General features: G+C 34.9%; 2 protein-coding genes across 3 annotated transcripts; one reads left to right on the top strand and one right to left on the bottom strand.

Annotated features, from left to right (window-relative positions):
* Window positions 1-226: 226 nt before the first annotated feature.
* LOC128181734 (uncharacterized) lies at window positions 227-8,208 on the bottom strand. The gene is made up of 18 exons (XM_052850246.1): window positions 8,067-8,208; window positions 7,708-7,767; window positions 7,503-7,585; window positions 6,019-6,123; window positions 5,865-5,928; window positions 5,685-5,746; window positions 5,467-5,546; window positions 5,320-5,380; window positions 4,032-4,081; window positions 3,731-3,827; window positions 3,274-3,567; window positions 2,683-2,827; window positions 2,013-2,108; window positions 1,840-1,889; window positions 1,571-1,657; window positions 998-1,154; window positions 520-633; window positions 227-432 (listed from the first exon to the last, which is right to left on the bottom strand). Exons 2-18 carry the CDS (start codon window positions 7,760-7,762, stop codon window positions 407-409), a joined length of 1,626 nt encoding a protein of 541 aa, XP_052706206.1. The 5' UTR covers window positions 7,763-7,767; window positions 8,067-8,208; the 3' UTR covers window positions 227-406.
* A 1,372-nt stretch (window positions 8,209-9,580) lies between these two features.
* On the top strand, window positions 9,581-11,990 carry LOC128181316 (uncharacterized). Of its 2 annotated transcripts, none has more exons than XM_052849677.1 (2): window positions 9,581-9,700; window positions 10,529-11,990. In XM_052849677.1, exon 2 carries the CDS (start codon window positions 10,540-10,542, stop codon window positions 11,377-11,379), a length of 840 nt encoding a protein of 279 aa, XP_052705637.1. In that variant the 5' UTR covers window positions 9,581-9,700; window positions 10,529-10,539; the 3' UTR covers window positions 11,380-11,990. The 2 variants fall into 2 exon arrangements, with proteins under 2 accessions (XP_052705637.1, XP_052705636.1); XM_052849676.1 differs by having other exon boundaries at window positions 9,668-9,917.
* Window positions 11,991-17,004: the final 5,014 nt, after the last annotated feature.

The raw sequence follows: 17,004 nt of genomic DNA, 5'->3' as shown, positions 1-17,004 counted from the left end.
GGTGGATACGCCGTCTGAATATTATTTTTTTTTTTTAGTAAATTGTAAATGGTGCTACTTTGATTTTTATCAATGACTTTTAACCTATGTGTGCCTCCATCACATCTTAACAGCTGAAAGTTTAGTATGTGAAATATTCAACTTTTCGGTTGAACCAGATACTAAATCCTAAATTAAACCTTTCATTTTTCAAATTCAAGCCAGTCAGCTACACTCACGTACAATATTACGTTTAAGAGTATAAAAATTTATTCTCAAAGCTATAAAGAATTTACACTAAAGTTCGTTGAGTATATATACATGTAATTATATGATAACATTTTGACTTATCAATATGTAAAAACAATATAAATGTACAAAATAAGAGATTGATTCATATGGTTGGTTCATCTATGTAGACCCTCTCTCACTTTCCGCCGTATTCCGGACAAACTGAAATCATAAAAAAAATATAAAAATATCAATTTAAAATTGAAAAAATTAAAACTCAATGAAATTTCATTGGTTATCTGCATTTACTTTTTTGCGGAAGAACTTTGACTTGTGTGACGTCATTTCCTGTTTGAGTGTATTGGAAAGTGTAAAAGCACTTGTCCGAGTCAAATGCCTGACATAAACTCATTTGACCTTGACCTATTTGAAAGAAAAAAAAGTTTTAGCGATCTCTGCCATTATCTTTTAATAAAAACAACTAATATCGGTCAAATCCCTTTAAGTACTCAAATAAATCATTTTGACTTGACTTAATATTTAAGCTTGTAATGATTAAAGAAACACACTAAACATATCATAAAGCAACACTTTAGTAAAGTACTCCATGCGCGGAACCAGAATTTGTTCCACGGGGGGGGGGGGGGGGGGGGGGGGGGGGGTATTCAAGTTGTCAGGTTTGCTGGAGTAGGGTGATGTGGGGATGGAGTAGGGAGCGGTCCCTTTCTGGATCCGCGCATGATGTCTTCGTTCTAGATAAACAAAAATGGAAGATAAATCCACAAACTGGCACTAGGTGGGGGTGGAGACATCGATTCCATTGTCTGAATATTGTACTGTGCACAATTGGTGCGACATTCCTCAGCATTCTTGAAATTCTTAAACACGTTGAAGGACATACACGCAACACAGGGCATCAGGTCGTAGCATTTTGCATTGCAATTCTACAAGCAATAAATGGTTATTATATATTATTTTATATTTTGAAGATAATATATATGTACAGAATACAAAGATTTAATGTTAAAGATAAAATATACTGTATATATTTTGAACATCCGTAACCGGTTATCTTAGTAGGGTTAGCATCAGTGAAAAAACGTGATGATATAATTATGATGTTATTTGAAGGGATGCCATGGTGGTATTCAGATAAGGGGGTACGGATTTTTTTACTGTGAGTAGTTAGCTAATAATGCTTGAACTATGTATAATGTGCTGTTTCCGTGTTATACAAAGACCAAAGTACTAGTATTTGAAAAAAAAAACACCTTTGCTGTTTGAAATTTTATTAAACGAACATTGGAGAGAGAGAGAGAGAGAGAGAGAGAGAGAGAGAGAGAGAGAGAGAGAGAAATACCTGGCACTGTTCACAGCTTTGGCCGAAATACCCAGGCTCGCACGCACAGACTCCACACTGGCACAAACCCTTACCACTGCAAATTCTCTTTTATGAAAAAGACAATGAAATAATTTTAATCTTTAAATACAAAATTGGTAAAATAAACTGAAATGTAGTGTTATATAAATAAATATGTATTAAATCTAGTTGGTTCTATAAAAGGCATTTCTATACTTATTTTAGAAAAGGTAAGGGATAGTTGGGAAAAAAATTAAAAGCAATCTTACACCATTAGGTGCTGGACACGTATTGTTTGAACACAATGAAAATCCACAATCTAAAAAGGGAAAAAAAATTGGCTTTTTTTTACAATTCATAACGCAGTCTACACTAATGTGTCATTCGAACTGGTTGTAAATCATAACTGTGTAAAAAAGTGGGGGAGGGGGGCGGATCATACCTTTCTTCATAGACACTTCAAATACCCTGTCCTGTATGACCTGAAACTTCAGTTTGCAGCCTTGCTCATCGGTGTAACTACACTTATTGATTTCGTCTGAAAGACAACAATAAAGCGAAAAATAAAATCATGGGGTTTGTAACTGATACTGTAATAGAACCTTTTTAACAAGACCTTGGACTTTCAGTAGGACGTAACTATCTATTTCTTGCGTCAAAACAAATTCACGCTGGTTTCAAGCGAAATATGCACCAATTGTGTAGTTATATTCAACGCTCAAAAGCCTGATAAATCTTGTTAATTTCAAAGAGCCTTGGCCGAGTGGCTAGCAATGAAATAGACAGGTCTACGTCACATTGCTATCCAAAGTCCAATCTCTTGTTAAAAATGGGTCTAAGTAGTGTTCATTTTTCTTTGCTGCGTAAATCAACGTTTGAAATTCATATATATAAAATAACATGTATTTTATGATAAAATTATACTTTTAAAAGAAATCTTTTTTCCATAAATTAACATAATTTTAAAATAACACAACATAAAAGTAACTTCAAACTGTACCAGGCACACTGCAACAAGTCATTCTTAGTATTTCTCATAGTAATGTTATTTACAGTACCAGGGATATCTTTTAATTATACTATCATGGTAATCGTTATAAAGTCGTCGGTACCGGGAAAGCCTCGGACTCGTCTGATGGTTGGAGCAAATCGTCTACCCCCGCATAACTGGCGACATCTGGCGTTAGGCATGGGGGACCCGGAGAAGACGAAGCAGTCCACACACTGTCCGTAGACAGGGCACATCTCATTACAGGACTGTTGGAAGAGACAAACCAGGCTTTATTAGAAAGAGGGAGTACTGTACATGTTGTGTTTACACATCCATGCACTGTAATCAGGAAATATGTCTTTGCAAGTATGATAGGACAGTTAAACATTTACATCAGAACTTATCAGAAAAAGGTAGGAGTTTTCAACAAAAGTAGACAAGGAAACAATATTCAGATAGGAACGGAAAATCCCGGGATCAAGTTTTTAAAACATCAATCAAATTTTTTTTTCTTTCTTAAAATGAATAATTTATTTACCATCATATGACACTTGAAAATTATAATGAACTATTAAATTAAATTTAAATTTAAAAAAAATTGAATTAAAATACAATGTTTTATTTATTTATAAAGTTTTAAACTTTTAATATCCTTAGAACCTAAAACAAGCGGTCATTTTAGCCAAGTCGGACTTTACCACAAAGAACTTACCTCGCATTCAATGTCACTACCAGGGGACCCCATAGGAAGCTGGCTCAGTACCTCATCTGTAATGGTAAATCCCTGACCCATACCACCTCCCACGGGTCCCCCGATACCACCCCCTATGGCACCCTCCACAGCCCCGGATCCGCCACCCACGAATTCCGGGCCACCGACTGGAGTGGCACCCTCTACCACCGACGTTGATGTAGCGGCGGGAGAGTTCGAATCCGTACACACACATTTGTCGTTCCCTTTGCTTCCCAAATCCATTTTCCATTTGCAGACAGGTGCTTTTGTTTTCTATTCGGTTTGCAAAAAATAGAAAGACACTAATCTAAAAGCAGTTATAGTTGCGTTTGATTTCTTTATAATCGCAGAATACTCACAAACAGTAATAATTTTTTTCTCATTGGAAAACAATACAACCAAAAAATAAAACATTATTAATCTTGCAGTACTTTACCTTATTGCTGCATTTGCATGGTTCAATTCCTTGTGCAATTATTCTCAGAATTTGCTTCTGTTTCCCAATCTTTACTTTCAGCTTATATTTCTTTTTTCTGTAAATGAAATTGTCATGCTTATAATCTGTTCATAATTGTTCATTTTATCAACATTTGATTTTGATCTTCATAGAATAATACGTGTGTACATTCAAGACTAATGATATTCGCATCAAGCTAAACAAAAATACATTTTTAAGAATTCATTTATGATTTATCAAAAATACATGTATAATTTTTTTTAGATTAGTCATAACTCACTGTTTTGGGGCCATATCCTCCAGATATTTAATCTTCACATCGAAATAAATCTAAAAATATATATTAAAAAACATTTCGACTTTCAATAAAACAGATATGCAAGAAACGCAATTCAATAATAATGTAGTAATTGAACAAACGGTAATTTGTAAATACTAGTAACTAATATGTTCTAGTTTCATTCAAACAAGAAGGTCACTAGGATAAAGCAGTACCATGCATTTGTATATCATATTATTCACAGACGAACAAATAGTCTTCTCAAAAGAATTAAACATGTACATGTAAATCCCAACTTTTCGGATCTTTTCAGTGCAGCCCGGAAAAAAGCCTCGAAAGGATATGTATTAACATCCTCAGATGTGAGACTTTTTTACAAAATGAAATGGCTTCCATGCACAGATCCAGAAAAGTTTTCCAGGGTCGGGTGAAGGGGTCCTATGCATATATTCAGTAATTTTACTATGTAAACGGAAAAAGATTGATTTTCTTGGAGGTTTCCGGACCCTTCCTCCTTCTGACTCCCCTCTAGATCCGCGCATGATTCTGACTCCCCTATTAATCCGCGCATGATTCTGACTCCCCTCTAGATCCGCGCATGAATTCCCATCAATTTGAACTCTTGACAAGACAGCATTGAATGTCCCTTTTGTAGTACGCATTTATTTTGTACTGTAAGTGTTAGTTAGTACCATTGAAATTAATGCATTTATCTTAAAACCATTTTAACAAGAGCTTGCCAATGGACTTTGAATAGTTGTGTTAAGCAGCAATGTGACTTAGGCATGTCTATTTAATCGCTGGCCACTTAGATATGGCTCTTTGAAATCAACAAGATTTGTCTGGCTTTAGTTTGAGCTAAGACTACGCAATCGGTGTAAATTTTGCTTGAACCAGCATCATTTTAAACTTCTTTTGACACAAGAAATAGATGGTTAAAATGGTTCAAAACTGCAGCAAATCATACATTGCCCTTTATATCAAGGTTTATGAAACGCGGGGTAACATTGGACGCCTGTGTAATACATTCGACGTCGTTCTCCGCTTATTGTGAAAGCTAAAAAAGGCCGGTTGCGATTACTGAAGGCGCAATTTGATATTAAACAGTTAACCTGCAGTGATGCAAGCTAAATGGTCACAGCGCACGTGTGCTAGTAAGACAGACCATAGTATTGTCAGAACAAATGCACTTTGCATCCAGGCTTTTGATCTTCGAGAGCATAAACTATCGAGAAAGAGCATAACATATCGAGAAAGTCCATTTTTTGCAAAATTTATAGAATCTTACCTCTTGCTGTCGTCTGAGTTTCTTGCATTTCACTTTGTTATGATTCTTCCTCGAAACAACTCTGCAATGGAAAATAATTAACTCTGTATGAAAAAAAGTCTTATTCAATATTATGGCGGTATGTAATTTTGAAGGGTTTTTATTCACCTGTTTTGGCATTTGATATCGATCGTCAGTGCTACAGGTTCAGTTTTGCCCATATTTGGTAGGATAAATACAGCCGTCACCTAGACAATTGGTTTTAAAATCATTTTAACAGTCATTTTATAACATTAACTCCTATGTCAATATCGTGTGTCTTGTTTAAAGAAGTGAATTACTTTTTAGTTATGTATAAACACTCCATGAATGAAATACGAGTATACCTTTTTCTTGCGCGAGTATGTTCCAGGAACTCGAATGGCGACCCTGTGTTCCGTCTCCCCGCCTAGTAAAAACAAACAAATATAGAGCAAATGGTTTTCGATGATAAAAATTGTTTTAAAAACTGTTCTTATCTTTAAAAATCTGCTGAGTAATTCGTTGTCAAACAGCGTTATTTGTACCTTTCCGGCCTATGAATTGGACTATGTCGTTTCCTACAATGACCTTGTCAGTGAGCTGCCTTGCCTGTATATAGGACAATATATACTTATTTTTACCAGTTTTAAAGTCTATTTGTAGTATACTAAATTTTAGTGATCTCACGTTTGGACATACCTTGATGTAGGCGAGCTTTGTAGGCCAGTTAACCATGCTCCCGGCACATTTGCCTCTCGCGTCGAAATCTCGCACGTAGAAGCAGCGTGGACCAGCAGTATAGTTCTGTAATGATTACATGCAAATTTTCTAATGAGTTACAGTAATTAGATATTTTAATTATATATTTTTTTGGTTTCATATTGCTTGTTTTGTGTGCATGTTTTTTTTATTGCTATAATTTCATAAATTGTCAAAGAATAATTATCATTTTACCACTATATGATATTCATTGAGACTCGATGGGTATAATAATCAGATACATGTAGTTCTATAGTAACTGGCGTTGGGTCGAAATGTCCCAAAAGTAGTACTGGGGACAAAATTGGAGACTATAACTACATGTACTTGAAATTTGGGAAGGATTCCTCGATACTGCACAAGTACCAGAAACACCCACGTCACTATAACACCACTTAGCCAAATGAAATGTTAAGTGTTTCGTAAATATCATAAATATCTAGTCTTAATTAGGTACATATAGTACATTGTGTCCTAATTCTGAGTTGAAAAACTTAAGGGTGTTAAGATGCCGCTTTTAAGAGGGAACCTTTTAAAAGCAATATGAGCTGCAATTTTTATATCAGGACTGCATAGACAGAAATTATTATATATGCTTAAGGCCACACCAATATAATTTCTTGTTCGTCGGATCCCGCGCATTCTTATATCATTTAAACAATACAAATAATATTATTAGTAATTTTCCGCATCCTGAAAATTCAGTGCTGTTTTATTTCCGCTCTATTTTTTGCATTTAAAATAGTTTTATAAATGAGAAACAAATAGATGAAATATAACCGGCCGCTCAAATTTATCTATGAAATGCCATAAATTTTTCGCTACTAAAAAAATTATTATTTATTAATCGCTCGCACGCTCGTATCCTTTATCACTAAATATTCGACGAACAAGAAATTATATTGGTGTGGCCTTATCAACTTTTGTTTTGTACTATTCTGATATATGAGCAGCTATTCAGTGGCACTCTTATGGTAAAATTACATATAAACGGTCATCTGTGCAGTGATTGATTTCTGTGTGCATTATCTATAATACAGTATAACAATATTCTCATCCTGTTTTCAGCGAGTAGCATATACATGTAGGCTGCCCTTGGCTAGAAATTGCGGCAAAGAATAAGTGAAATAGGTGCTATGATATGATATCGATATCGATAAATTTTAAGAAAGCTGAAATGCAATTTTTTTTTAATTCCATCGGAGTAGACCCCCGTACGTGCACAGCGTAACAATTTTTTTACTGAGTTAAGCTGGTGCGTGATGAATTCTCAACATTAGATACATTTCCATAGTTATTTTTGATTTGCAAATTGGGAAGGGGAAATTAGCAAAAACAAAAGGATGTGACACTATACAATATCAATTCTCTAACTATTATTTGATTGAACGGGTGTTAAAAAAAAGAAAAAAGAAACGTCTTACTGCGGCACCGCACCAGATGCATTTCCCAGTCTCGCTGTTTTTCATACATTCCTCACACGTGCTTCCAAAACAGTTAGACTCGTCTATAGAGGAGAAATCATAATTAAAAACATGTTAATTGAATAATAATGTGCATGGTGTGCATTGGCTGGATCCACGCTGTAACATTCTTAAGATAATCATGGTTAGAGATACATAAACTTACCGGAAAGAGCCAAACTGAATACCAGGGCAAGCGAAAAAATCCAAAGAAGTCTCATCTTTTCTGCAAATGAAATGAAACTTTAGTAAGTTTCATTTACGTAATAAGGAAAAGAATAAACAGATAAATCGGTTATGGTTTATGCTAAGTTTTATTGGATTTAGGCACTATTGAAGACTTTTCATAATGCAAATTTTCTCCGTTCATATAATTTACATTCTTTTTTTTTTAAATATCAGGAGATTTAATGAATAAAACAATAATTTACCATATGCATATAAAATGATTCATATTCTTAAAAAAAAAGTGTTACAACTAATTCTTGATAAGAAAAACTAAAATGGAGCAAAATGATAACCCACCTTCCTTGTTGGAGGAGCTCTTCTATATGTATAACATGTATAGCCGACCTCTCGACAATTAGAGGTACTCAGAACCACTCGGGGGTTTTATAAGCACTGTGGGTTAGTCTGGAGAGCGTTTACTTAATTATGGGTTACGGAAATCTGCAACTCTTACTTATATACCCTGACCAGTGAAAACTAGGAAAAGGGGGAGGGGGGTCAGAAAAGGGGCAACAGAACGTAAACAAAAACATGTTTGTACGCCGAGGTATATATTTTTTAACCCCTAAAGTAATTTTTAGGAGAGCATCTGGCCAATAGTTGCATAGGTATTATATAATACGGAACGGTTCAAGGTAAAGAGGACACTGGCGAGGAGGGTAAAAGAAGGTTGATTGAACAATATTGTGAAATTGCATACTATTTATATAAAACCCAAACAAGTAAATTATTTTGTATGGGAAATGTGGCCAATGGTTACATATGTGTACATACAGGACGGTTCAAGGTGGCGAAGGTACGGGTCCAAAGGATTTAATACGATAGATTGAACGATGTTATGAAATTGTATATAATAGACTGGTTGTTTACATATAGTTCGTTTTTGTTGACATTAAAGAGCAGTTCTATAGGTAGCTTCGGTCATAAAAACTGTTGCAGTTTTCACCTTTTATTTTAGTGTTTTTAAACATGCATGTTCATGTTAATAGAATGAATTTCATTTCTCGATATCAAATGGTTCAAACGCTTTACTAGACCTTTTTTTAATAGTCAACCAAAAGGTTATGTCTGCATGCAGTTGCTTGGTATTAATCAAGCAAAACACAATCTTATATTATATAGTATGTAGAATGTATACTAACAATTGAAAGTATAAAAATATGCATCGTTTAAAACAAAGACGTGTTCTTCTGCGGGAATATTGATGATAGAGACACTTTGCGTTGATAGATTTTGAATAAAATTCTAAATAATGTACATTTATGAACAATCGCGACTGTGTATGGTGAGGTACGAACGACAACTCTGTGTAGAGAATGAACATTCACTTTCTTATCAGTTAATCTACTGTTTACCAGAACATCTAAAACGATTTTATTTCTCATACTGACAGAGTCATACTGAATTTTTATCTTGAATATTAGAAATTAATATGAATAAATAAATAAATAAATAAATAAATAAAAATGAATGAGTGGATAAAAATATAAAATCTTTTTAAAAAAATGCACTTTTTCTTACATTCAACTTTAGTACTTTTTCGTATAGGCCATTCAAGCTTCTCATTATGCATTTGATTTTTGTTTTATTGATTTGAGACCATTTTTTGTTTATACAACTTGATTAGGCACAATCACTGACTGCACAAAATTAAACCAAGCACAGTCTGTAATAATAGATTGATTTGCACCTAGTTTCCTATTTGAGGAATCTAGTTAAATGTATTGATAAAAACTACAAAAATTAAACCTAATGTGTGGGGGAGACTTAAATGTTGTTTACTAGATTTCTCAATAAATTAGCAAAAACTGGTTCGTGTAAAGTGATGGATTAATGTCGTTAATGTTGTTAGGATATTACGCCTAAACAAAGGGGGAAAGTTCTGGTTCCACATCAGTGAGCACATCAGACAACAGTTCTAGTTCATCAAGGTAGGGCGTTTTACCGTTTGAGAATATCGGACATTTTTTTCACTTATTATTTTCTTAAACAAAATAGATAATAAATAGATGGATGATATATGTGAATTCAACAAATAATCCTTGTTGTTGAGAGGTGTTGAAACTGAGTCGGTATTGGAAATCAAATGTAAGGAAATTGAAAACGCTGTGCTTTTGGAATTCTTGTCTGATTACAATTAAAGGAGTGGTGAGTTCTAATTTGCATTTTTTTTAAAAATTATTTTGTAATGTTATAAGGAAAATTCGCTAGATTGTACTTACTTTATATGTTTATTTTTATCAATGTTCAGTTCAAATGATACACATCGTTTGGCTTCCTATTATTAACTAATTTCTTAACGGGAATCCCCCAATCACAATATAAAACAGTTTTGATCTCAGGTACTTGACGACACTAGTACATCCTCCCCACTGTCACTCCTTAAAGATCAAAGGGGTCTTTAACTCTCATCCTGATAGGAATATTTCAAAGTTGCATCATATATATATAATTATGCATCCAGTTTTAAAAATCAGAAAAATATTGAAAAATAAAAAAATGTTGATTAAGTTCCATCATTTTTGAGTTTTTATTTGAAACTGATTTTTTAGTTACACGATTCTAAAGAATAATACACGATGTCTAAATCGGTGAAAAGAGGGGGCGTGGTTCTTGTTTTCCAGCACCCATTGGTTTGAAGATAAAGGTTCACTTTTAACTACACTAATGCTGATAGACTGTAATATAGTGCTGTTACTTGAAGGCTTCAACAGCATTCAATAATATATATATATATATATACAATTTTTTTCTTGTAGAATTCTCAAAAATGGCTGATGAGTATTCCTGCATGCCCTCCAACTCTGAAATAAACATCCCCAGTGCCACGATAGAATATGAAGTTGTGGACAGCGACAGGGCTCAATCGTCACCATCGAGTTCATGTGCGTATGAAACCATCCAACCCGAGAAACTCCGAATACAGATTCAACATGCAGAAAAAAGGGAAGGAGATCCCTCATCACCATTATCCGAATTCTCAACGTATCACAATCCCTATACCGACGAGGATATTCACACACCCGGCATCATCTCAAAGTTGTCGGGTACCGGATCTCTCAGAGCGAAGCATGCGCACACGAGGCAGTTAAACATCTTCATTGGTGAGGAACTGGAGGATAATTTTCAACGTCCGGAGTTTCCGTCAGAGAGAAGGGCTTATAGTTGCCCGCCTACTCCTAGGGCTGCGAAAAGAGCCGCCCATCCTTTAGTTAGGGAATCTCTTGAGCCCACACAGATGGGAGCCGAAGGGTCTCGATACGAAGACGAGCCCATGCATTTTTTCATCTACAATCTTCCCGAAGAGGAGCCTTCGACCTACAACGAATATTTGGTGAAATCAAATCCATACAATAAAATTAATCATATGATCCACAGTGCCCTCCACTGCCCTTGCTTCTTTTTCTTCTTCCTGCTCTGTTGCATGCCGGGAGTTCATTGGATGCAGGTTGGTGACGATGCTTACAAAAATGGCGACGTTGATGAAGCCAAATCTCTGGGAAGAAAAGCCACTGTGTCCTATTTCATTGGAGCTGTGCTTGGGGTGCTGGTTTTAACGGGAGTAATAATGATTTCTGTGTATTTTGTGCAAGACCAACTTGTTCAGTGAGTTATTATAATTAAACATTATAACCTTAAAGTTTTATAAAATCTCAAAACGCCAAGACTCTAAGACTTCCTCTTTGGTCAGGATTGGGCCCTAAGACATACTAGCTGACCTTCAAAAGGAATTTGGTTTATACGACCATTAAAATATATAGCTAGCCTGGTGAAATTACTAATAGCATATACTGAATACGGGAATAAGAGGGCTTCTATTAAAGGAATCAGAAGAATCCCAGATTTAATCATTAATCCTTAGTCCGAATGGGGTCCAGGGACAGATCAGTAGAGCCTCAAAAGGTTTACACGACCATGGACATGTTTCAATTTCAAGGCTGGCTTACACCTAGGATTCAATACTTTAACCTTTATTTTTGGTCAGAGTGGGGCCACGGGAAAAGCAGGTAGACGTAAATCATAGAATAACCCCCCCCCCCCCTTCCCCACCCCACCCAAACGGACACAAATACTCACACAATAAAAGTCTTATTTACAGTGAATATAAATATTTTATTGTGTCGTTGTATTAACTTTGTTATGGAGCTATACGAAAAATAAAGTTCCTTTATGGAACAAAAAAGGTTTGAAAATGGACCAGAATAAAAAATATTAACCATATTTGCATTATTGCATTTTTATTTATTTTTTTTATTTTTTTACATTTATTCTTATCATTCATCTGCTTCAAAATGATCGCTACTATTTGGAGCCGATCAAAGATCTAACTGTAATTTGATTATATCAAGCCAAATGTTTTATTATCAATGTTTTTCAATTCTAAGTTATGTTAACCTTGATTGCTTGCATTCTCATGTGTCATTTCTGTATAAACGTCAACATTTAACGGTGTTATATAACAAAATTACACCTACTTATTTACAAAAAAATACTTAGTCAGGCGTAATTAAACATTACAATTTGATTGTTGAGCTGCCATAGCCCATCTTTCAATACTTGTATCTTTAATCAGCAACAATATATCTGAGAATATCTGATTTTATTGCAATCGAAAGGTCAAATATTAATAGATTTGCCCAGAAGAGTTCATTTACCTTTTTTTCAAATCGTTGATCTTAATTAGTTTAACTATGCATCAAAAGTAACGCTAACGTTTAACCTTGAACAATCATTGTTTTTAACTTACAGTTAAACCATGCAATGCAAGTCAAATGTCGTCTTAGGCACGTCTTTTCTTTTCTTTTCTTTTTGTTTTATTCCAGTCTGTCAAGCTTCAATTTAGGTATCGACTTATAAACTGTCAGGTGTCCAGTCTATGGGGATTTAATGACTTTCAACTGCTTGCCACCAGAAGTCGGAGATAAGTACGGCCTTCTGCGCATTCATGGCTTGCAGAAGTATACTGACCTGAGACCAATTTCTAAATACCAATTTTCGCCAGTGCAATGTTGTGTCATTTTTCCTGTATACTTCCATGTGAAAAAAATGACGTAACAATGTACTGCTGGCGAGAAAAAGTAGTTTGCAATAATTTGGTTTCAGACCCGTATATAATCACTATAATGCAATAAAAAAAATGAAGAAAGGCGATAACGAAAAGTATTCTAAATCAAAAGTCCAAAGGAAAAAGGCAAAACAGGAGCAGAGCAAACACGGACCTCTTCGTTGACAATTCGGTCGTCATTGATAATGGAGACGATAAAATCTACAAGCAGTGGTAATGCCTCCGGCCAGATGAGTTCCAAAGTCTTAGTTTATTAGTCTCTTAAAAGGACACATATTGCGAGAAAAATATACCACTTTGCCCATATCATCCAACTGCACATGTTATGAAAGAACTCTCATGCAGCAATATAACCATTGTAGACTGTCGTAATAGAGGGTTTCGCTCTTTGCCTGAAATGTTACCTTCTGGTAGCTTGGACATCTGGTTTCATCAAAACAACATAACAACGTTAAGTAATAGAATATACCTCTACCACATTCGTTCATTTTATTTATCTTACAACAGTCTTGCACAAATTGAGTCTAGTGTATTCCGTCAGAACCTTCAGGAACTATTTTTGAACCTCACTTTTCTGGTATCTTTGCCTTCAGAAATCCTGGAATATTTCTCAGGAAAACTCAATATAGAAGATAATCCCTTTAAATGCGACTGCAGTACGATTTGGCTAAAACATTGGATGATAAGTAATCCTAATATAACCATTTATTCTCAGAAAGTTAGGTGTAACGTTGATAAAGAACGCGGAAAGGGAAATCAATGTACAAGAGTTTGTATGCCTAGAAGACTTTGTTTCTTATAATAATGTTCTTGTCCCATGTCTGATAGCATCTGTTGTATTGGTTTTGATGATTATAACCATTTGCTTGATGTACATTTATAGGCTTGAAATCAAGGTCCTACTTTATATATACCTTGGATTTCACCCCTTTGATCAGGATAAGGATTGTAAAGAAATTATAGATGTACTAGTGGTACATTCACCAGCAGCGACGAAATGGGTAATGGAAAATATTGTTGAATATTTGGAATTCAGGATTGCTTATTGTTCAGTTTGCGAATCGAAATGATGCGAGATTTTGTGGCAGGGTTTTCATACCAAGAGAATACTGTCACGTTGGTGAAACATAGTAAAAGGATAGTCATTGTGCTCTCAAAGGAATTCATGAACGACGATATCTTACAAAGTGCTTGGAATGAGACACGGGGAAAGACTAAGGCTCTTAAAACTAACTATGCCATAGTTGTTACATATGATGTGACTTTAAATGAAATTCAAGACAAAAATTTGCAGAACTAGAGCCGAGCTCGTTGCAAAGCAACGAGTAGGTCTTCCGTCGCAACTTCGTGTCGCGAAAGGATTGTCCATCAGTCTGATTAAAACACCTCCTTCTCCTGACACTTGCCAGAGCCTGACAGACCCTGTATTGATAAAAGGTCATCTTTTCACGACCATTTCTTCTTACAAATTAGAGCTTTGGAAAATTGATTGGAACTCTTCAAATGGAGACCAAAAAAAAATTAATTCATGCCTGTTTTCTATGTAACCTCTAGATTGAGTATTGCACCACTCATTAAACAGATAAAGGCATATCTTTGCTAAGTAGGTGTTAATTTAGATTGTATGCAAATGTGGAGGTCAAGTGGAGATAGTCTGTTATTGATACAGGTCTATCAGAACCTGGCGAGTGTAAGGAGAAGGGAAATGGTTTTTAATGATACTGGATTATCAATATGATAATAGTAAGTTCAAGAAATCGAAAACGAGACTCAATTTCAAAGTATTATTTTCATACCAGGCAAGTTCTTCGTTTAACTTACTTCAAGTTTAGGATAACTTTAAAAAGTACATCATTTATGTACAGGTATATAATTAATTTAATTATAATAAAAGTGTGGATGTGGCGATGGGGGAAATCACCTAAAAATCAATTTTCTAAGCATTAACTTAAGGGAAATTTTGGTTGAGAGAAAGGGGGGGGGGGGCATTGCTCCCACTGGACCATCTAAAAGGTACTGTTAGCAAGCTCACAAATGATATCCCCGCTTAGAAAGAAGTCATTACTCACGTATTTCTCTATTAGAGAATAATGGATGGTTCTTTTTCTTTAGTAAGTCAGACAAGGCAGGGTATATTTACAGGTCACAAGTAATCTTTATGTCAAACTCTAGCTTTTACTCATTTCCATTAATACAAGATATGACACATGTTTAATATGACTTTGAACTTGCGCAACAGACCCTGGGTCAAGTTCATGACACATCATCGGTCATCAGGAATCTTTACATGAAATAGAAACTCCCAATGTTTCTCCTTAAATGACTTAGGGACAAATCATTACACACCCTCAGTTCATAAGCAATCTTTGTGTGAAGTAAGAAATTCCAAAGTGGACCGGAAACAAATTTTGCACTTTTCCTGCCAGTGACCTTTACTTTGTCCAAATGACCTTGGGTTTAGGTCATGACGCTTCGTCAGGTAATGAGTAATATTTGTATGAAGTAAGAACACTTCCAATGATTCTCCATCAGAAAGATATAGACCGTACACGACGTACGGACGGACAAGATGATTTTTATTTACCCCCCCCCCCCTCAATTTTTTTTCGTGGGGTATAAAAATCCTTTTCGCCCGTTTTGTGCGGCACAAAGAAAGACCTATATTTTTCAATTATTTCTATCATATCACATATAAATATACATGTAAATGTATGATTTGTATGCACATTAATTTTGAGTTCTTTTCATCATCGTCGGAAAGGATAAGAAACCCTTAGGGTCCAATAATGTCTTATCATGGGCATTTGTCAATTTGCATCACTAAATGATTTCCAAGCGGTAAGCTATCAAAGCTTTTGAGATGTTTGAGAGAATTTGAATTTCTATAGATTTAAATTTAAGGTTAGGAAAAACAACACTTTTTTATACAGTAAAAAAAAATCTTAAATAGCTTTATGTACGCGTACACATAAATAAGAAGATGTAGCGAAAGCTATAAAGACTTTATTTCTTCTGTTCTAGACTTTTTCAGAGTTAACAAGCTACAAGTTAACAATGTCCCATTTTGACAAGCTAGATTAAAAATAAAATATTCAGCTGAGTTTTAGGTCACTTAATCTGCATTACAACCTCATACTACACAACTTCAATGATTTTTTTTATCAATGTGCATATAACAATACGTAAAATCCCCAAGAACAAATATCTATCGCAATTAAATGTATACATTTTTGGGAGGCAGAAAAGTCGCTATATTATAGTCTGCAAGTCATTTGAACTACTACAATTATTTCAAAGAAATAAGAAACTGTCGACACTTGCAGTACTCTGATGATTTAATGACGATCGACCGACTTTATTGCTTAATGTAGTCGTATATCATTACTTCTAATCCTGAGAACAAATTTTATTTAATCTTTGACTTGAAACTGTTAACTTATAAAACCAGATACATAAATAACTTATTAAGTTATTAATGTCTCTGATAATATATATTTTATTCTGTTCAACAGATTAATTTTTTAGCCACATTCTCAGATTACGATATCGCACCTTTAATGTGAGGTTGATTGACATCGAATATTTAGACACTTATTGTTTAACAATTGACCGCTGCAGTGAAAGCATCCTTTCAAATGTTACTCAATTATTTATCAATTGCTGAACTGCAGCCCGGGGGCAATATTCTGAGCTATGTGCGCTGACGCGACACGAGATTTTCGGTCGCACGTGGAGCGTATTGACTTAGCATAGACTGACCGAATAAACACACGGGTGGGAAACTGATATACATTGAGGAGAAAAATGTACACATGTTAAGTAGTCGCCAAAAATAGGTCTTCGCCACATTTTGAAAAAAAAATAAAGCCCTTGCACTGTGATCATGAAACCGATAAAATCTAAACAAATCTTGTTTAAAAACTCATGTGAATATTTTAAAAATAATCACTAAATCCCTCAATTCTGGACAATTCTTTTATCGTGTCAGCCTCTACCGCCAATCGCAACTTCTCGGGCCTTTCCGGCAAGCTCGGAAAAACACTTCGAATGTATTACCTAGGCGTCCATGACAACCCCCCCCCCTTTTTCATAAAACTTGATATAATTACAGCACATTTTATGATCTGTTGAGATGTGAGCTATACTTCATTAAAGGTATCAATATACACT

Source organism: Crassostrea angulata, chromosome 4 (genome assembly GCF_025612915.1).
Source record: "Crassostrea angulata isolate pt1a10 chromosome 4, ASM2561291v2, whole genome shotgun sequence".
In the NCBI taxonomy this organism is placed as follows: domain Eukaryota; kingdom Metazoa; phylum Mollusca; class Bivalvia; order Ostreida; family Ostreidae; genus Magallana; species Magallana angulata.
The sequence above is the reverse complement of the archived record's forward strand: the minus strand, read 5'-3'. Positions and strand labels throughout refer to the sequence as shown.

Bases quoted from the DNA above. Each gene is read 5' to 3' on its own strand.
- LOC128181734 (XM_052850246.1), bottom strand. From the start codon at position 7,762: ATGAGACTTCTTTGGATTTTTTCGCTTGCCCTGGTATTCAGTTTGGCT. The intron at 6,124-7,502 runs GTAAGACGTTTC...TAATCATTACAG, and splicing joins GCATCTGGTGCGGTGCCGCA to AACTATACTGCTGGTCCACG. The intron at 5,747-5,864 runs GTACAAATAACG...TGTTTTTACTAG, and splicing joins CCAATTCATAGGCCGGAAAG to GCGGGGAGACGGAACACAGG.
- LOC128181316 (XM_052849677.1), top strand. From the start codon at position 10,540: ATGGCTGATGAGTATTCCTGCATGCCCTCCAACTCTGAAATAAACATC.